This window comes from Lissotriton helveticus, chromosome 1_1 (genome assembly GCF_964261635.1).
Source record: "Lissotriton helveticus chromosome 1_1, aLisHel1.1, whole genome shotgun sequence".
NCBI classification, from domain to species: domain Eukaryota; kingdom Metazoa; phylum Chordata; class Amphibia; order Caudata; family Salamandridae; genus Lissotriton; species Lissotriton helveticus.
Window position 1 is genome coordinate 1,502,071,827 of NC_136057.1, and position 19,439 is coordinate 1,502,091,265.

The following is a 19,439-nucleotide window of genomic DNA, read 5'->3' on the forward strand; positions in this document are numbered from 1 at the left end:
TCAAATAGGAGATTAGAGTTCATTAATAACTCCTTCGTTCAGCTATTACACCAACACCAACTTGTAATGAACACAACCAACTGTTGGGTGTGTGGTCTCATGCCCCACACCACGGATAGAGGTATCCCCTATTTGGTCCTGCCATTTAGTCGCAATGGGTCAGTATGGGCATATAGAACAATGTTCATATATGCACGAGAAATCCAACCCCTACGTTCGGTAAAAGACAACCTCAAGACTAGCGCCCTAGTCAAGGGTATAGTTGACATGATCAAGGTAGTAACTTCTTACGAAGATACCCCGGATGATGAGATACTTGCATATGTAGGTTGGAATGTGACCGGATATGGCACTACAGTAAGTGAGAAACAGCAAGCCAAGAGATCGTCCCCTATCTGGATCGTACCCCATCAAGGGCACCTGTGTCTGCAAGGTATTGGTAAGAATCCCAGAGCTCAGCTAGGGAAGAGTGTCTGTACAGAAACGTACGTTTTTGGATCTCAGACTTCCCCTGCCTTTTTAGCCGCAAAGGGTACTTATTTTATCTGCCATGATAGAGCCTATACATGGTTGCCCCCTGACTTCTCGGGCTCATGTTTTGTTTCATTCCTGTTACCTCCCACCTACACAGCAGCGGCGGATTACCATCGGACAAGGGTAGTTCGAGGTGTTTTGAGTAAAGAAGACACTGCGGGTCAAGAATTTGGTGACTTTGCAATGGGTGTTCTGCCGTTCTGGGGAGCCATGGTTAACAGCAGAAACATAAGGCAATTGACAAGGGTAGTTGAATCCACCGTGATTGAAACTGCTGGTGCCCTTAGTAACCTGACTGCTGAGCTCCAGTCGGATCGACTGATGACCCTTCAGAACCGGGTCGCTTTGGATGTAATACTTGCGGACCGGGGTGGGGTATGCAAATTGATCCAGTCCAGTTGTTGCATTTTCATTCCAGATAATGCTCCAACAGTGTACGGGGCCATCTCCAAACTACATAAGATTTCCGAATATATTCATGTGGATAAAGGAGATTGGTCATTAATGGGATGGTTCTGGGGACTGATATCTGCCTGGGGATGGAAAATTCTGATGGTCATTGGGATGGTCTTAGCCATTCTTTTCCTGTTCTGTCTATGTATACAGTGTGCTCCTGCAATATGTGGCCTCTGTGCTACATCATGTGTAAGGAAGCCTGTGTCAAGACATGAACTCAGCACTAGAATGATGTTGCAGCAACATCTCAATGACTTTAGGAATATAGATCTGGACTCAGATTAACATGAGGATAGATTAATTGCCTATGTAAGGGCAAAAGGAGGGTCTGTGGTTCTGAAAAATATGGATCCGTAATAGTACCGGACTCGAGAATAAAAACTTCGTCGAAATAGGACGAATTTGGTATCAAAAGACCGAGAATGACGGGTACATCAAGTACATGTATTTTCGGCATATTCGGGTGACGATTTCACCTCGAAATCGTCATTTACCTTCTAAACCCTTAGCTGCATGTTGCCCTCTACATAGGCCTTAATCCAGTCGAATTTGATTCCACAAGGACACATACTCCTTAATCGACTTCTTCCTGACCCCAGTACAAGTTAGAACCATTGCCCCAGGCCGAGCTCGTTAGGTCAGTTCCCTCCCAGTGGCCGAGCAAGATAGTATCTAGGCCCAACCGGCCATAAAGCCATTTTCTGCACGCACACCTGCCATATCTCGCTCACATCTTTCTCCACTCCTTTTCCTCACTTGTTTTATGGTGGGGAGGTGACCTTTTTTATTAGGGGTACAGCGATATCTGATGAAATGTTGGGCCTTGCCGGATGATTTGTTATGAGCAGCACGACGTGAAATATGTACATGTCATCATGACTCTGCTTTTCTTTTGTAATCAGTAACCATAAATGAAATACCGCGAATCCAAGGAATGTTTTGCCCAAGGGTGAAAATTGTGTATAAGAAGAGAAACCTAACCTTGTGAAAGTGTGCAGTCTCCTGAATATACTTGTATCGTACTTCTAGGACCCTGTCACCTTGGTTGCAGCCAATAAACGAATCTTTGACTTCACCTGGAAGACTCTGAAGTTTCTGTAGGTCTGACTCAGGAGAACCCGAGGTCTCTGGTGTGTTGATCCCCTGGCACCGCTGGGTTACCGGTTCGGTACCGGTTCTTAAAAACCCAGTACCTCATAGGGGGCCTCTTGGGTCTACGCAAGGGCACCAAGGCCCAGAAAGTCCACTTACGGTACTTAGATCTAGCGCTTATATTAGCGATCTGAGTAATTACAATGAGGTGGAAGTCACCAAGGAGCCCCCCATTACATGTATGGAAAGAGGAGGTAATCAGGTGGGATAGCGCGGAAAGCGCAGCACTTAGACGAGAGGAGGCGAGGGGGTTGAGCAAACGTCCCATCTCCATGGACTGGGACATTATGTTAGAAGACCTTTCACAATTGGATATCCCACTCCCCTGATTCTATCAGACATTTAATACCCAGACAGCGACACTTGGGGAGGAGTGGAGGGAAAACCATGGTGTCCAGGCGGTATAGGTTGGAATCCATGATTCTAAAGGATATGGCACGTGATGGAGGGTCAGGATCACGTTCTACCATCTGATTATCAAGAAGAGGGTTTTATCGACCTTCGTATCATGAAGGTCCTATATGGCCCCACCAGAGAGAATCTGAAAATATGCTTTAAAACCCTCACTTTTTGCCATGTATAATCAGCAAATGAAATCCCACAAATTCCCTGAATTTCGGGGTTATAGACCCAAGCCAAAGGCCAAAAAGACACGCCTTAGGCTAACAAAATACACTAGGCCCACAATAATGTTAAACGTGCATTTCTGTTGCACTGAAAACAACGAGGTAAATTGGGCCACCACGAAGTACAGTAATTTTCCAAAGCATCAAGACCAACGCTCACAGACGTACACAAACCCAGCTGGTACAAGTTGGCACATCTTGGGACTTTTTACAAAAATTTTGTTTTGAAACTTAGCTTGCCGAAATAAAAGCCGCAACGTCTTGCAATGCTAGCACCTGGCGTAAGTTCTGCTCTCACATACAGTTTTAGAAATAGGTACAGAACAAAATGATCTTTGTTTATGTTCTGCGGTCAAGCATGGCCAACCAACCGTTAGGACACCTGACCGCCCCCACTGTCCTAGGACAATGCGGTCAAGCCACCTGCGTCAGAAAGTACGTCAGGACAGTGTCAGTTCTGCAATTTCAGGTATAAAAGATTCACCATCACAATCAGAAGGCAGAACTCTCCAGCTGTGTTTTGGTGGTTCTCTGGCCAGCCGTTTATCTGATTTGGGGCTGTCAAGCCTACTCTATCAGGTGATGCCCTCTCAAATAAGATAATGTCTTTACCTCTCTTAGAAATCTTGACTTTACCAAGTGTTTTTTCCATCCACACCCAATCCCTTGTATTCTTAAGGTATCTCTGCAGCATCAGATCTTGTAGGGTTGCTCTCCTTAGTTAGGTGCTTCTAGGCATGGGAAAAACGTGGTCAGATGAAACTTGAATAATGCAATTGGGGTTGATAAAAACACCAGTGTAATGAACAAGATTTTGTTGTAATACTTAGTGCGTTAAAGTAATGCATATTTAATTGTTTGCTTTCAGTTTTCCCCTGACGAAAGACCCTTGGAGGTCTGAAATGCATTGGGATTTAATAAACTGCTTTTAAATGGATTCAGCATTTGTCGTGTTCTTGGGAGAGGTTCGGATGGCCCCGCAGGAACATAAGAAATCTTGAAAATGGCTTTTTCCTAGCATGAGGACATAGAAACGGGACTAATGAAAAAGTGGATTGATGAAACGTATGAAAACAGGATGAAAAAAAGATCGAAATGACAAAGAATGCAATTCGGATGCAAATGCATTTGAAAACGCTGTGCCACAGGTTGGGGCCAAAATGTGCCCCATTTTCGGATGTTGCTTCTAGGCACTAGGCCTAATAGAAATGTACTCTGTATAACCCAGCTAAATTCAATTGTACCTTTTAAGGATCTTAGCCAGTGATATTTTTGTTCTTTCCTAAATGCTTAAACCTGCAATGATGATTCTCTTCAGGAAAGTTGTGTAAAGGCGAAGTATTTCCTTGAACAGGTTTTAATGTCTTCTTAAAGTTTCCATTTTAAATTAAACCTCATATTTTAGTAGATATTCACTTCTGCTTGCCTCGCAGCATTTTAGAAACAATTGATATCTGGCATGTACTCCTGGCAGAGTGAAGCCAGGTTTTCTTAAGAGTGTTCTTTAGCAATACGTTTTATTGAAATACATATGTTTTGTGTAATAAAAGTGCCACTTTAACATGAACTGCCGTCATCTCACCTCATTGTTCCTCCTTCCTCAGTGAATTATTGAGACGGAACCACTGACCACAGTGAACGTGACCACACCCTTAAAGGGGGCTTGGGGGCCTCTAGTTCCCCTCTGTCAGCTGGCGACCACGGAAAAATCATACTACATACGTCTGCGGCGGATCTGGTGCACACCCACAACCGGTCCCTGAGAGTCCCGCCTCCGCTCCTTTGCGGCAAGACTACGGGTAAGACAAGGTTTTTGTTTTTCCCTTGAACTTCCTTGGTCTCTGCTGCCTGGGGTGCGACGGACTCTCTTTGGACTGTCTCTGGCTGCCACCTGTCCCCCTGCAGCACTGTCTCTGGTCATGATTTGAACTCTCTCTCTCTCTCTTTGTGGTCACGATTTTGCTCGTCCTTCTTACTATAAATGGTCCGCCTCTTGTGTCCTTTGATTACTCCCTTGTGCTTCTTGTGGCTTCAGATGCCGTGATTTTTGTGGTTTTCCTGTTTTGCCCCTGCCGGCTGTAGCCCGGAGGGGATGGTTAAGACTTGAGAAGGGTCCTGGTCCTGTGTGCCTAGGGTCCTACATTTCCGCTCCCTCACCACTTCTGATCAGTGCATGGGGTTGGAGTTTCAGTCTCCGACAGGGTCTAGATTCTTGCTCCCTTAGAATGCACGGGGTCGAGGTTTAATTCCCCGACAGATTCTAGATTCAGATTCCCTCAGCACTTCAGGTTTTGCATGGGGTCAGGGTTCAATTCCCCAACAGATTCTACGTTTCACTTCTATCTTGTTCGATTTTGCAACAGTCCAACTTTGTGTCTCTTATTACGGGTATTAGCCACTGCATTTCTCTGCCTTGCATTATGGTTTCAGATTAAATTCCATCTCATTTACTGTTTTCGTTATGATTTAAATTGTGCCTTGAAATTGCCTTTCATATTCTTTTTACTCTGTATTTTGCTCCTCTGTGCCTCCCCTCACAGGCTAGCCCCTGCAAATTGATTTATGAGGACTGCCTTTACGTCCTTCACTCTTTCCCTTCCTTCTCTTCATGATTTATTTCTCCATGGGTTGGGTGTTATTGTTTATCTTTCACTTCCACTTGTCATTAGGCATTGCCGACAGCCTTTGACAGCACGTCCTCTGCGCGCACAAAAAGAGGAAGTGGCTTGTGCTATTTGCAGATCAACTTCTGCTACCGTCACTCATTTCATTCCATGGCGCCTCACCCCTCCCTCTTTCACAGACGCTATTGAGCGCCTGCCTGGCCCCCCCACCTCCTGACCACCTTTTCTCGTTGCTTCATCATCCCTCTATACTACTCTCTCTCTCCGCCACACCTTCCCCCCCCTTCCACCACCTCTCCACTCTCTACACTTACCTCCCGACCACCTCTCCTACTCCCCTTTTCAAGGTCCTACCCTACCTCTCTTCCGTTCCTCCGCTGCAGCATCTCCATCATTTCTGTTTCTTTTTTTTAGGATATCGCGTCTATATCATTGCTTCTTTCTTTTAGGATCCATCCTTTTTAGCTGATCAGTATTTATTGCTCCATCTGTATCTGTGTTTAAAATAAATTTTTTCACTGTTTTTGTTTCCTGTTCCGTGTTAATTTGTCGTGCTTTATGTCATCAGTCTCATTGCTTGTGCTTTTGATAACATTGCTTGTGCTTTTGATAAACATCTGCACCATTGCTCCCCTTGCCCCACCTCCTTCTTCACTGTTCCCCCTGGTGTCTGGGGTGCATACTCACTAAACATTTCCTTTTATTTTTGCACCCCTGTTAGGTAGCATAGCTTTCTCACCTGCCCTTGCCTCGCGTTTTTCCCTGTTCTAATAAACTGTTTTGTCTATCATTTGCTCGCGCAATTGATTGCCAAAACAAGGGGGGGGGGGAACTTATATTTTCTCCTACCCCTTGCCTCCCTCTTTCTGCACCCCCCCCCCACACCAGTTATGCTCTGCCCCCCTTATATCTGTGGTGTCCAATGCCCCACCACACCTCGTCCATTGTAATATCCAGTTTGTTAACGGTATTCCTGAGGCTGTTCATAATACCACTACTGGCCGAATCACTCCCCTTGATGACGAGACATACTGACAGCCACCTGGGCACTTTTAGGCATCAACTTCACTCAAAACACCCAAGTTCGCATTTCTGCGATTTCTCTGAATGACATATACAACGCCCTCCCAGATATATCTCTCACCCCGCCATCTCCAGACACTACCCGCCCTGACCTGCTGTACGCAGAAGAAGCCTCCAATTCCTCCACCCTATCTGCCCCCCCCCCTTTCTACCCCGTGAATACCTAGGGTACCCTAACCATCCTGCCAACTCACCCATCTTTATCACTGACGAAGATTCCTCAGTAGATTCCATACAGTCAGCTGCTTCATCTGAAGCGGCGTCCATTCCACCTCTGGAAGGTGAAGGTCCTGACTCCCCTACACCCTCAGTCTCCGACTCCAATTCTTTCCACTCACAGTCTGAGGACGATACAACACCTCTTTTAAGAGCACTGTTGCAAAACCCCGCAGGCCCTGCATCCTTACCTAACCTCGACAACTTACCCCATTGCTCCAACTTTATGTAGGGGAATGAACGATAATACTCATGACAATATCACAATATTTTTAATCAACGATAACGTTGTGGGTATTTCTGACAGACGCCCGTCTTGTTTCATCCATGTGACACCCCTCACCAGCACGGTTCTTCTCACAATCCTTCAAGCACTCAACATTGACTATAGCCACACCAGGCAAATTACTCTATCTATCGCACCAGCATTTTCGTACCCCCTTGAGCCGGCACCAAACAACTTCAAACACAGGCGCAAATAACACACACTCGTACAAGACACAACTCATTTCATTACAAGCCTAATGCAGGCGCTTCGGGCACTATTTGACAAAAGAATAATAGGTGTATCATCGCTCAAAACACCAGAGTGGATCCACATACATATCCGCCTATTATCCCCAGGCCTAGAAATCCCCACCACTTTCACTTCTTCCTGGCCCCGAAACCCTATACAGAGTAAAATTATCCTGGCCTTGCCCGTTATAATCTTGAATTTCCTGACTTCTCAGGTACAGGTATATATCGGGGACCCGACGAATTGGAGTTAAGACTAATACTTATGCACATTGTTTTCTGTGATGTAGGAGACGAACTCATAAAAGATCGATTCCCCAACTTTCCCAGCGTCTAGGGCAAAAATACATAAGTGAGGTACACCCACCCTTCTGTGCAGAACACACAGCATTGCTAATACGTTAGTGACCCCATGAACAGGATACTGAGTTCCACTATATACCAAACACCTGCCGGCTTTTATATATATTTTATCCTAGATCTTGAAGGGTGGGGAGGACCGACAGTCCTATCAAGCGTTTTCCCCAGACACCCACACCAGTCTAAAGTAGCGGACGCCTGTTTTGGGGGCCAGCTTCTTTTCCCTGGGTGCACTCCCTCCCAAAATATTGAATTACAGAACGCCATATATGACCGTATCCTTGAGGCAGTAGCAGGTGAACTCATACCTGATCTCTGGGACAGCACAGACCGCACCATCCCAGGGTCTAACTTCCGTTCACACAAATATCTCGTCATGGCGACACCGCTCCAGCATGTCCTGAAAATGTTTGGTGGGCAGGAACAACGCATACTCAAACATTGTAGGGAGATCCACAAGTTGACCAAAAATATGAATTATCCGTGGCCCTCAGAAGGGAGCTTTGATGTAACTATCCTCGAGCATGCCACCATCTTCCTAAACACCAAATATTCCGGCACCAAATTACACAAAAGGAAGGCCACCTTGGATCTCTGGCGTATCTTTAAAGACAATACACAAGAACACACTACCACCCTGCCCACTGCCCCTTCAGCGCTCCCACCATACCAGGCCAATGGCATGTATACCGTAATAGCATCCGCCGAAAATAAAGAACTAGACCTACAGTGTACAACTAATAATATGGCAACTGTTGGATACAGTCAACTCCCAAGCCTGTAACACCTGTCACCGGTGGTAGTCCAACACTGCACGCCACGGTGCCAGGATTGCCAGGACAAATAAATGCGCAATTTTCGCTACAACTGAACCCCACTTCTATCGCAGTCCTACCTGTTGAGGAGGACGAGGAAGATGCAGACAACGTGTCCCTAGCACCATCAAACAACTCACGCACGTCATCCGACCACTCATCCGCCTCGTCTCGCCACGCGCTACCCCTCTACCCCGATCTCAACAGCCTCCGGGACGCCAATGCTCCACAGCTCCAGGATCAGGAGGCGGCACCCCGAGGCTACATGCCATTTTGCAGCACAAACATAGGCGAACAACCGATCACATTCTCCTCTGTCCAACAACAGAATAAGGACAGGGAGCTACAGGGACCTCCGGCGCCGTACCTAGTCCATTATGACACATGGAGAACGGCCGCAGACTTCAATAAAATCTTAGAGTGCAGTCCCAATGGGGTACCCGAACAGACATGTTCATCAGAGAAATGCCACGCAGCCCCGAACATGACGACATATCCCAGGTAGTCCGACGTGCCTCATTAAAGTTAGAACAAATAAGTGACAGATTATCCGAGGCCCTCAAGATTGCCCACCTTAAACCATCCAATACCCAAACAACAGTGAACACATCACAACAACTTACTGTACAGGCAGACCCTTTTGAAAGTGCTGAAGGGACTGGGGAACCAGGCCGTACTAAACAGCAGACAGCCTACTTCCCATCCACACCTTTGCAGAGCGCGGGTCCCTCTCGGGACATGGGAGAAAACGAAGGACTGATGGAAGTACTGTGCCACAGCGCCCACTCCCCTTGCCCTCAGACAGCTGCGCCAGACCACACACATACAACTACCACAACAACACAGGTCCACTTCACACACCCAGAGCTACCACCACGACATACTGCACCTGTGGTAGATCCATTTGCCCCACCATCCGCCACAGCCATGATAAATTCATCCAGCCAGCCACGCGCCACAAATGTGACAAACCCATTCTACCAACATCAGGAATTCCCAAATTCAGGGGATACAGGCGGGAGAAGGAGGACTAGGACAACAGAGGTAGAAAGTCTTAAAGTACTGGGAACACACGGACGCCCAGTGGACATCCAGTATGATGTCACTGGCACCGCTTCCATGCGCAACACTCGAGCAAAAAAGGGTAATGGCATGTTCCTCAGCAGACCATGTGCCCTGCGAGACGATGACCTAACTCCCAACGAAATAGTGACACAAGGTGAGGATTCAGATTATGCTGTCAACCGTATCACAGACGATCTGGCTGGATGGACAGAGTCTTTGGCCCCGCAGATGCTCCCCTGGCCAAGAGAAGGGTCTTTCGAACCTCAGCATATGGCCACAGCAGTAGAATGTATCCTGCAGGGTGTAGGGGATGAGGATTGGGATTATGCCTATATGAGAGCCAGTCTCAAAATTTGGCAGAAGTATGCCAGACAATATGACCCCACAAGACCAAAGCATCAAGGTGCAGGAATTGCCCGCCAGATGACGCTTTTGTACAAAAGAGCCAAAGAACCCCCAGTTTATAACTGTTGGTCTTACGCAGAGAAGGAAGCCATTAAGAAGTACATCCCGCCCCTCGCGGAGGGTGCCTGCAAATGGATAGTGGCCCTAGAGAAAAATGCTACAGGCACCACCCCAGGGATAGGCGATATGAAAAGTTTGCTTATCTCCCTCATGGGAGGGGAAGCAGAAGAAATTTTCCCAAGTATCAGTAGAGGGCTAATAACTATAAACGACACCAAGTACGATGGAGAACCATTTGATAAAATAAGCGCGGCAGTCTGGACTAAATTGCGACTAAAGTACCCTGATGTTCCAGATATTAGGTCTCTCATGTTACTGACAATGCAAACAAATGAGGACCCGATTAACTTTATTTCCAGGATGAAAGAAAAATGGCACCAGGAGTTAGGTGACTCCTGGAATACAACTGGAGGAAACAGCAGGCTTTTTTACCACATTGTCAAGCTGTGCAGGAAAAATTAGATGGGGTAGTAGCCATGGAGGCAAAACCATGGCCTGAGATCCAAGACCACATCATACATTTCTGCAAAAAGAAAATAGAACAGGAAAAAAGTAGACAGCCTCAATGGTGTTAGTTCCGCGTCTCAAACAGTCCCGAAGCTTTTGTGTACTGTCACTTTAAGTCTCCGTGGACTTTAGACTCATGGCGCATCATGTGACCATCCCATACACCAATAATACACGATTTTACTCAAACCCGGAACAGACATTCAACCTTCGGGATTGTTTGAGACGCGGAACTAACACCATTGAGATAATCCCACTCGCTAATGCAAGGCTAATTTAAGGCTCGGTCATTACCGCCGCCGGGCTTTTAATATAGTATTCTTTCCTTCCTGCCAGGAGGTGAATCGTAAAGCACACGTATTAAAATAGCGCCGACTGCTAATCTGCATTCAAATGATGGATTCACCAGCGAATGCGGTAAGAACAGTCTTAGTGGGTTCGCCCATAATTAAGTTCTTTAATTACCCAAAGCTATTCGCTCACTCGTTGCTCCTCTTCTGCTAGATCACAGCGCAGCACTACTAACTGAGGTGAGCTGTCTCTTAGTGTAACCCCTTTTTTCAATTAAAGTACACCATGCACACGAGGCTGTATGCTAAGACACTGTTTTATGTCTCTCTTTGTCTAGAGTACCTTGTTTCACATCTAATTCATTTGGACTTTGATTGTTTCTCAAGTGACTGAGGTAGGACGCAGGCATTGATAGGTGGTGCCATTGAGGTTTATATATTGGATATTCAGATATCGTACTGACAGAAATATTTGTTTGTTTTGTAGAACGTGTTGGTCCTGAGGAGAACCCCGCATCAGGGGGGTTCGAAACGCGTCGACCTGTTTTTGTTGCCTCTTTGTCAATTGTAAATAATTAGTGTAAATTACGGAAACAGTGGATAATTTCCAAGAAAAGAATTGTTGAGATTTGAAAAAAACTACTGTGAAAGCTGTTATCATTTACATGTATAGTGAATCTACCATTGACATTAGGTCTTAGGTGCACATTTTTTGTATGATTGTGGTTGTATGAGTATGTGAGTTGGATGTGATGTAAATTTGTAAATTGTTTTTTGTACCAAACCAGTTATGTGTTGTATTAAATGTATTATATTTGTACATATGCAAACCAAAAAAAATTGAAGTGTTGATAAAAGTATTATTTCACTAGTGAGTAAATTAATGAATAAACTAGTGACATGAATCAATAGACGGACCTATATGTTTTATTTTCGTAAAGGTCGGCTTTAATATGTGTAAGTGATGTCCAGTACTGGCATTTGTGACGTTCTTTTTGATATTTCTCATAAAGACACGCAATGCAATAATAACTTTTTTTGATGAGTATCTCATATAATGTGTTCTCTTACCTCAGCAAACTGAGTAAATGCTTCCAGTGCATGTTGGTGGATTAACCATGAATGGTTGGAGAGAAGGGCTGCAAAGAGAGCAGATAACTTCGGAAGAACTTCACTCTGAAAAAGGAAATATGTATTCATAGTAATTAATAATGACAAATAAAAAAAAAATAAACAGAGACATTGTTTCATAAGAAAGACAAACATAATTCTGTACACAATCAATCAATCAATCAATGATTTGTAGTGCGTCGCTTATCATCCTTGAGGGAATCCAGAAGCTGGGGGCCTACTGCTGCTGGGAGTTGTCAGTCGAACACCCAGTGTTTAGGCCATCTCTGAACTTCTGTAGGGTGGATGCAGTCCAGAGGTGGAGTGGGAGGCCATTCCAGGTCTGGGCGGCCTGGTAGGAGGTGGGGCGCGTGGGCCAGAGAGACGAGCATAGTTGTCTGCCAGGCTGGTGGAAGTTCAGTCAGTCGTTGAGGTAAGCTGGTCCTTTTTTGCGCAGGGCCTTGTAGGCATGGGTCAGCAGTTTGAACTGGTATCTTTTATAGACAGGGAGCCAAGTTGAGCACACTGAGGTCTGGGGTGATATGGGCTCTTCTCAGGAGGTCAAGGATAAGCCTGGCTGCACTATTTTGGATGGTTTGCAGTCTGCTCAATAGAGTAGTTGTGAGGTGATTCCCACGTAGAGGGAGTTTCCGTAGTCCAGGCAGCTGGTGATGATGGCTTGTGTGATGTGCGTCTGGTGTTGATTAGTAGCCATTGGAATATTTTCCGGTGCATTCGAGGGTGAGGAAGAAAGCTAAGGAGACAGTGTTTATCTGCTTCTTCATGGCCAACTTGCTGTCTAGTATGATATTTTGTCTAAATCTGTTTTTCATTATTTCGTTTACCATGTAAGAAGCAGTTACAAGCACAAGAAAGCAGAACTATATTGCAAACAGCACTGCTAAATGCAGTAAGTCCATCATGATATATACATTTCTACTACAATACCGTTCCCATTACAACAGAGGTTGTGTTCGTGTAAAAGATGGTGTGTGAGGGCGTATATGGAAAGTGTGCTTTGTTTGGGAATGTGTAGTGAGAAATGTCAATGTTTTAGCAGGAGGTGTCCCTGCGCATCCTTGGTAGCATATCTGTTCCATCTGTACCCGTAAATAATAGGAGGTGGCTGAAGAAGGGGATGGACAAAGCAGTAATAACAGGGAGAACTCAGCCTAACTGGGGTGTTGGCTCACCTTTGTGTGTGACATCCGCAAATGTAACAAGTGCATTCGAATCTGTGATTGTCAGAATTAAGCTTTTGACTAGAGACGAACACACAACCCCAGGTTTGGTAGTTTCACTTCAACTACGCAAGGGCGAATTAGGGTACCTCTGTTCTTATCTCAGTTAGAGGGGTGGTAATGGGGCGTGTAATTCCAGTGGCAGCACACCCTGAAGATCATGCAAGATAACATCCCAATTCGCAGCTAGGGGGATTTTGCAGAGGTCAAAGGTGTCCTCAGAGCGCAGTGCCACGCTTTCTGCCCCGGCCCGCACTAGTAATGAGCGTCGCCAGGCAATGGGGCCAGAGGGCTCAGGTGATTTTCACTGCTTCGTGATCAGTCATTTGCCCACCAGCATACCCAGATCAAGAAAACAGAAGGTTATTTTTTTTCCATTTGTTTCTGGGGTAAAGATGTAGAATACATACTTCCCACGTTTGCAGCACTTCTCACCCAGTGCAGGAAGATAACGCAGTGATGACTGATCGGCAGTTTTTGTGCAGGCCCACACCATGTGAGGGAGAACAGCATCAGTAGTGCGGCATCTGGGGCAGGTTGCATCTGTGCTGTGAACGAATCTGTTGATTTTGGTTGGGGTGAGGTATGACCTCAGCATGATGTAGTGTTGGATGAGGCGGAAACGAGCATTGTGGGTGATATAGTAGGGTCTCTCACCTCTGTTTGGAAGCTCCGGCCACGCCTTCCAGTCGACCCCGACCAGAGGACCAATCTCTCAGTCTGGGAGCTCCGGCGACTGAGGCCAGTCGACCCCAGCTGAGTAGTCTGCATGACTTAGTCAATTCCACCACTGGTTTGGGAGCTCCGGAGGCAATGGCCAGTCGACCCCAGCAGAGGGTTTCTCGTCTCTGTTTGGAAGCTCCGGCCATGCCTTCCAGTCGACCCCGGCCAGAGGACCAGGCCCTCAGTCTGGGAGCTCCGGCGACTGAGGCCAGTCGACCCCAGCTGAGTAGTTTCCATGACCCAGTTAAATCCACCACTGGTTTGGGAGCTCCGGAGGCAATGGCCAGTCGACCCCAGCAGAGGGTTTCTCGCCTCTGTTTGGAAGCTCCGGCCATGCCTTCCAGTCGACCCCGGCCAGAGGACCAGGCCCTCAGTCTGGGAGTTCCGGCGTGCGAGGCCAGTCGACCCCAGCTGAGTAGTTTTCCCCTTCCATCCCTGGAGGAGTTTGGCAGCCTGGCTCTTACGATCTCATCTGGCTCGCCTCTTGATCCTCTCCCTCCAAAGCTTTGGAGGGTGTTTCAGGAAGAACTTTTTCAGCCGCTGCACTCCATCTGCTGCCAGTGGTTTGAAACAGGGACTGTACCGGGCTGCTGGAAGAAGGCAGTGGTATCTCCGCTCTTAAAAAAAACCTACGCTTGACCCTGCCTGCCCCTCCAACTATCGGCCAATTTCCCTGCTTCCTTTTCCAGTTAAAATCATGGAAAAATTGGTCACCCGCACTCTGTCCGGCTTCTTAGAAGGGAACACCTGGTTGGATGAGACGCAATTTGGTTTTCGACCAGCACACGGGACGGAATCCGCGTTAGTGACCGTGTTAGACAATCTGCGGGCGCGAGTCGACAGTGGTCGGGCAGCCTTTTTGGTGCTGCTCGACATGTCGGCCGCGTTCGACACGGTTAGCCATCCTACCTTGATCTTGAGGCTGGAGGAATGCGGGGTCAAAGATAAGGCCAGGGACTGGCTGATTTCATATCTGGACAACCGTCAGCAACGGGTTTCGCTCCCTCCCTTCAGCTCAGAGGAGCGGAGAGTAGGGCAAGGAGTACCTCAGGGCTCGGCCATCAGCCCCATACTCTTTAATATTTACCTCCGCCCTCTAGTCCAGCTCATTAAATCATTTGGGATCTCCGCATTTAATTATGCGGATGATACCCAGCTGGTTTTTTCTCTGGAGGGACAGGATGCAGTTCCATTGGATACCTTCCACCGGTGCATGCAGGCTACAGCGGAATGGCTCCGATTGAACTCGTTGCAGTTTAACGGAACTAAGACGGAGGTCCTGTATTGTTCCAACGACCGAGTTCCCCGAGATCTCCCTGACGACTTCTGGCCCTCGTCATTTCCAGAGACGGTGTCAGCTGCACAATCGGCGCGCAATCTGGGCGTCATGTTTGGGCCCAACCTGCAGCTAGATCTGCACGTAAATAAGACCATCTCATTCTGGGCAAGCTCCAAAGAGTGCAAAACATGGCTGCCAAACTTGCCCTTTCTCGCCCCTATCACAGCTCTTCCACGACAGCATTACAGGAACTTCACTGGCTACCGGTTCATCTACGCGTTCGCTACAAAGCAGCGTGTATTGTGTTCAGGGCTATCCATGGCCTGGGCCCGGTCCCGTTGCGGTAAATGTTCGCCTGGTACCTTCCATCCCGAGCTTTACGCTCTTCTTCATCCAGGCTACTCGTAGTACCGCGCTTTCAGAGAGTGAGGATGGGTGGCCGATCGTTCAGAGTAGCGGCGGCCAAACTCTGGAACTCCCTGCCGCTTTCCTTAAGGAGTCTTGAGGATCTCTTAGCCTTCAGAAAGGCGTTAAAAACCTACCTCTTCCCCAGGACAGGCTAAGTTGCTGTATCTGCTGGTTCACTGTTCAAGCGCCAGGATGCCCTTGGCGGTGACAGGTTGCGCTATATAAATATACCACAACACAACAACGACTTCCTAATATATCCGTGTGAGGTCGCAGTGAGGCGGCAACCATTTAGTAAGAAGCCTACTCGTCCCATGACATGTAAGCACTGGATGATCAAATGTGTTTGATGCTCAGTGATCATGTCTCACCATTTGCCACCTAAGGTGACAATCGGCGAGGTGAGTAGTAAGAATTGGCCAGGATGTAGGCCACTGACTTCTGTTAGTGTGTCATAGGGTACTAAAGTACTATTGTGATACAAATTACCCATAGTGTGAACTCCGGCCTCTAGCCAGTTGGTCAGTTTGGTAGATGTGGTAACGAGGCGACCCCCACTGCGTGCCCTGTAAAAGCAGTGCAGGTGCATATGGTAGTGACAAACGTTTTATGTATATACTCCTGCGGTAGCATCGGTATGCAACTCACAGAAGTAGATATTAAGGCGGTCTACTTTTGGTGCAAGGGGTGAAGCATAAGTTACTTACCTTCGGTAACAATATATCTGTAAGAAACATTAGTAGTGATAGATTCCTTACCTTAGAATTACCCCCAGGCATCAGACTGGATCCGGAAAGTTTTTGTCAGCAGTACACCTACGCGTCGGTAGGTGTCGTCATGCACCTCGGGTGCGTCGTTGTCGCCCAGATGACGTTGCTGGAGCTACTTAGATGCCCCCACGTGCACTGACGTCAGTTCTGTACATAACTTTCCACGCCAGGAACACAGAGCCATGCAAGAAACGGACCATTGGTGTCATGAAACTAGGGCCCTGAAAGGAATGACAACCCCAGAAATCAGTTCGCAAAAAGGGGAGGATGGGTGGGGTGGTAAGGAATCTATCACTACTAATGTTTCTTACAGATATATCGTTACCGAAGGTAAGTAACTTGTGCATCTGAAAGAAACACGTAGTGATAGATTCCTTACCTTTGAAAAGATACCCCAGCAATACCAACCCCGGTGGTGGGTCTGTGAACCAAGATCACACCAGAAAGTCCTGGAGAAAAGAACAGCCAAAGAAGCCGTCTATCCGGACTTGGCTGTCCAGGCAGTAATGCTTGGTAAACGTGTGCTGCGAGGCCCACATAGCTGCCTGACAGATGTCATGCAAGTGAGCTCCCCGTCCCAAAGCAGTAGTGGCTGACGTCGCCCTGGTAGAATGGGCGCGAAGCCCCAATGGAGGCTCTTTTTTAGCCAAAGAATAACAAGCCTTAATGCACATAACGGCCCACAGAGAGATGGTCTGCTTGTGCACGGCCCGACCTTTCTTGGAGCCCACGTAGCCAACAAAGAGCTGGTCTTCCAAACTGAACTGTTCAGTGCGGTTGAGGTAGAATGAGAGCGCACGTTTTGGGTCCAGACGGTGGAGCCTTGCTCGATGGGGGGCTTAAAGAAGGTGGGCAAAGTGATGGTCTCCACAATGTGAAAGGCAGTGACAACCTTTGGCAGAAAAGATGGACGAGTCCTTAGAACAATCTTGTCCGGATGGACAGAGAAAAGGAGGATTAGAAGAAAGAGCCTGGAGCTCACTCACTCTTCTGGCAGAGGTGATATCCACCAGAAAAGCTGTCTTTAAAGTAAGAAGATGAAGAGGACAGTTGTGAAGTGGCTCAAGGGGAGCACACATCAGATATGTCAGAACCAGGTTCAAGTCCCACTGAGGCATTATGAAAGGAACAGGAGGGAAAAGATGAGTAATGCCTTTTAAGAATCTATTTACAACAGGGGACCTGAAAAGGGAAGGCTGAAATGGCCGAGAGATAGCCCTTGACAGTGCCCAGAGCAGAGCCCTGCTGGGCCAAAGAAAGAAGGAATAGAAGGACCTTTGAAAGAGGTGCAGAAAGGGGATCTACAGCCCTTGCTGTGCACCATGCCACAAATTTATTCCACCTGCAGGTGTATACCGTCTTAGTGGAGGGACGCCTGGTTGCAATGATTACAACACAAACTTCCGGAGGCAGGACAAAAGACATCAACTGCCGCCGCTCAATCTCCACGTAAGGAGGTGGAAGCTGAACAGGTTCAGGTGGAGGACCTTTCCCTGTTGCTACGACAGAAGATCCTTCCGACGAGGCAGTCGGATTGGGGTGTCAATAGCCATGCTGAGTAGCTCGGATACCATACTCATCTAGCCCAGTCCGGAGCCACAAGAATGACTTGGGCACGGTCGCGCTTGATCTTCTTCAGCACTCTGGATAGAAGTGGTATAGGCAGAAAGGCGTATAGTAGACCGCAACTCCACTGGCGACAAAAAGCGTGGCCTAGTGAGTGCCGCCTTGGAAATTCCAACGAGCAGAACTGATGACATTGTGCATTCTATTCAGTGGCAAATAGATCTAACCAAGGCTCTCCCCACTGCTGAAAGATACCTTGCGCCACGTCCGAGTTCAGATGCCATTCGTGATCCATCATGCACCGGCCGCTGAGTTCGTCCGCCCTGGCGTTTAGAGAATCTGCAAGGTGTTGAACCACCAGGGAAATGCCCTGATGTTCCAGCACTGTCCAGAGGCACAGAGCCTCCTGACATAAGGTCCACGACCCCAACCCGCCCTGTTTGTTCCAGTACCACATGATGATGGTGTCGTCTGTGAACCCCTGCACTACTCTCCCCTTGACAGAGGGAAGGAATGCTTTCAGTGCAAGTCGGATCACCCGAAGCTCCAGAAGGTTGAAATGGAGCCGGAGTCCAGAGTCCTCTGATCTCTGCCTCTCCCATGTGGCCACCCTATCCCAGAAGGCAGCCGTCCATCACAACTGTGTGTTCTGGTTAGGGAAGGGATACAGATCTGCCATTGACCCAATCGCGATTCGTGAGCCACCACTGCAATTGTAGTGCACTGCCCTCCGCGATCTGGACGTGGTGGGACAGGTTGCCCTGATGCTGTGCCCACTGGAACTTCGGGTCCCACTGCAGAGCCTGCATATGCCATCTGGCATGATCCACTAGCAGGATGCAGGAGGCCATCAGGCCCAGTAGCTGGAGGGTCATCCTGACCGAAACCCGGGATAGAGGCTGAAAGATCGGAATCATAGCCTGAATATCCCGAACTCGCTGCTCGGGAGGATAAACCCGAAACCGCGCTGAGTCCAGAACCGCTCAGATGAAGAGTAGCTTCTGAGAGGGAATCAGGTGCGACTTCAGCACGTTGATGGAGAACCACATCAAATGCAGGAGGTCGGCCGTAGTCTGGAGGTGGGAGATGACTGCCTGGGGTGAAACCCACCTTCAACAACCAGTCGTCAAGATAGTGGAAGACTGGAACCCCTGATCTGCGCAGATGAGCTGTGACCACCGGCATCACTTTTGTGAACACCCGAGGGGTGCTGGTAAGGCCGAAGGGGAGCATGGTACACTGAAAGTGCTTGTGGCCTACCGTGAACTGCAGGTAATGCTGGTGGGCCAGCAGGACGGGATGTGGAAATATGTGTCCTACAAGTGCAATGCTACCATCCAGTCTCCATGGTCAAGGGCAGACAAGACCTAATCTAGCGTCAACATCTTGAACTTCTCCTTCCGGAGCAAGCGGTTGACGTTCCTGAGGTCCAAGATAGGAGGCAGGCTCTTGTCCTTCTTGGGGACCGGAAAGTAGTAGGAATAACAACCACAACCTACTTCTGGCCCAGGAACGTGCTCAATAGCCCCCTTGGCCTAGAGGGCAGTGACTTCCTGCTGAAGAAGCATAGACTTCCTGCTGAAGAAGCGTACGATGGTCCCCCAACCTTCGGTGGTACTGAGGTGGTATGGCT

The 19,439-nt window shown here is 47.8% G+C and overlaps 1 protein-coding gene across 7 annotated transcripts in view; it reads right to left on the bottom strand.

Annotated features, from left to right (window-relative positions):
- FIRRM (FIGNL1 interacting regulator of recombination and mitosis) overlaps positions 1 to 19,439 on the bottom strand; it is a 3,243,174-nt gene that overhangs the window by 493,939 nt on the left and 2,729,796 nt on the right. For all 7 annotated transcript variants that reach the window (XM_078686707.1, XM_078686742.1, XM_078686714.1 and 4 more), the window contains one exon: positions 11,781 to 11,885. In XM_078686707.1, the coding sequence (XP_078542833.1) occupies positions 11,781 to 11,885 (105 nt within the window). The remainder of the gene's footprint in view (positions 1 to 11,780; positions 11,886 to 19,439) is intronic.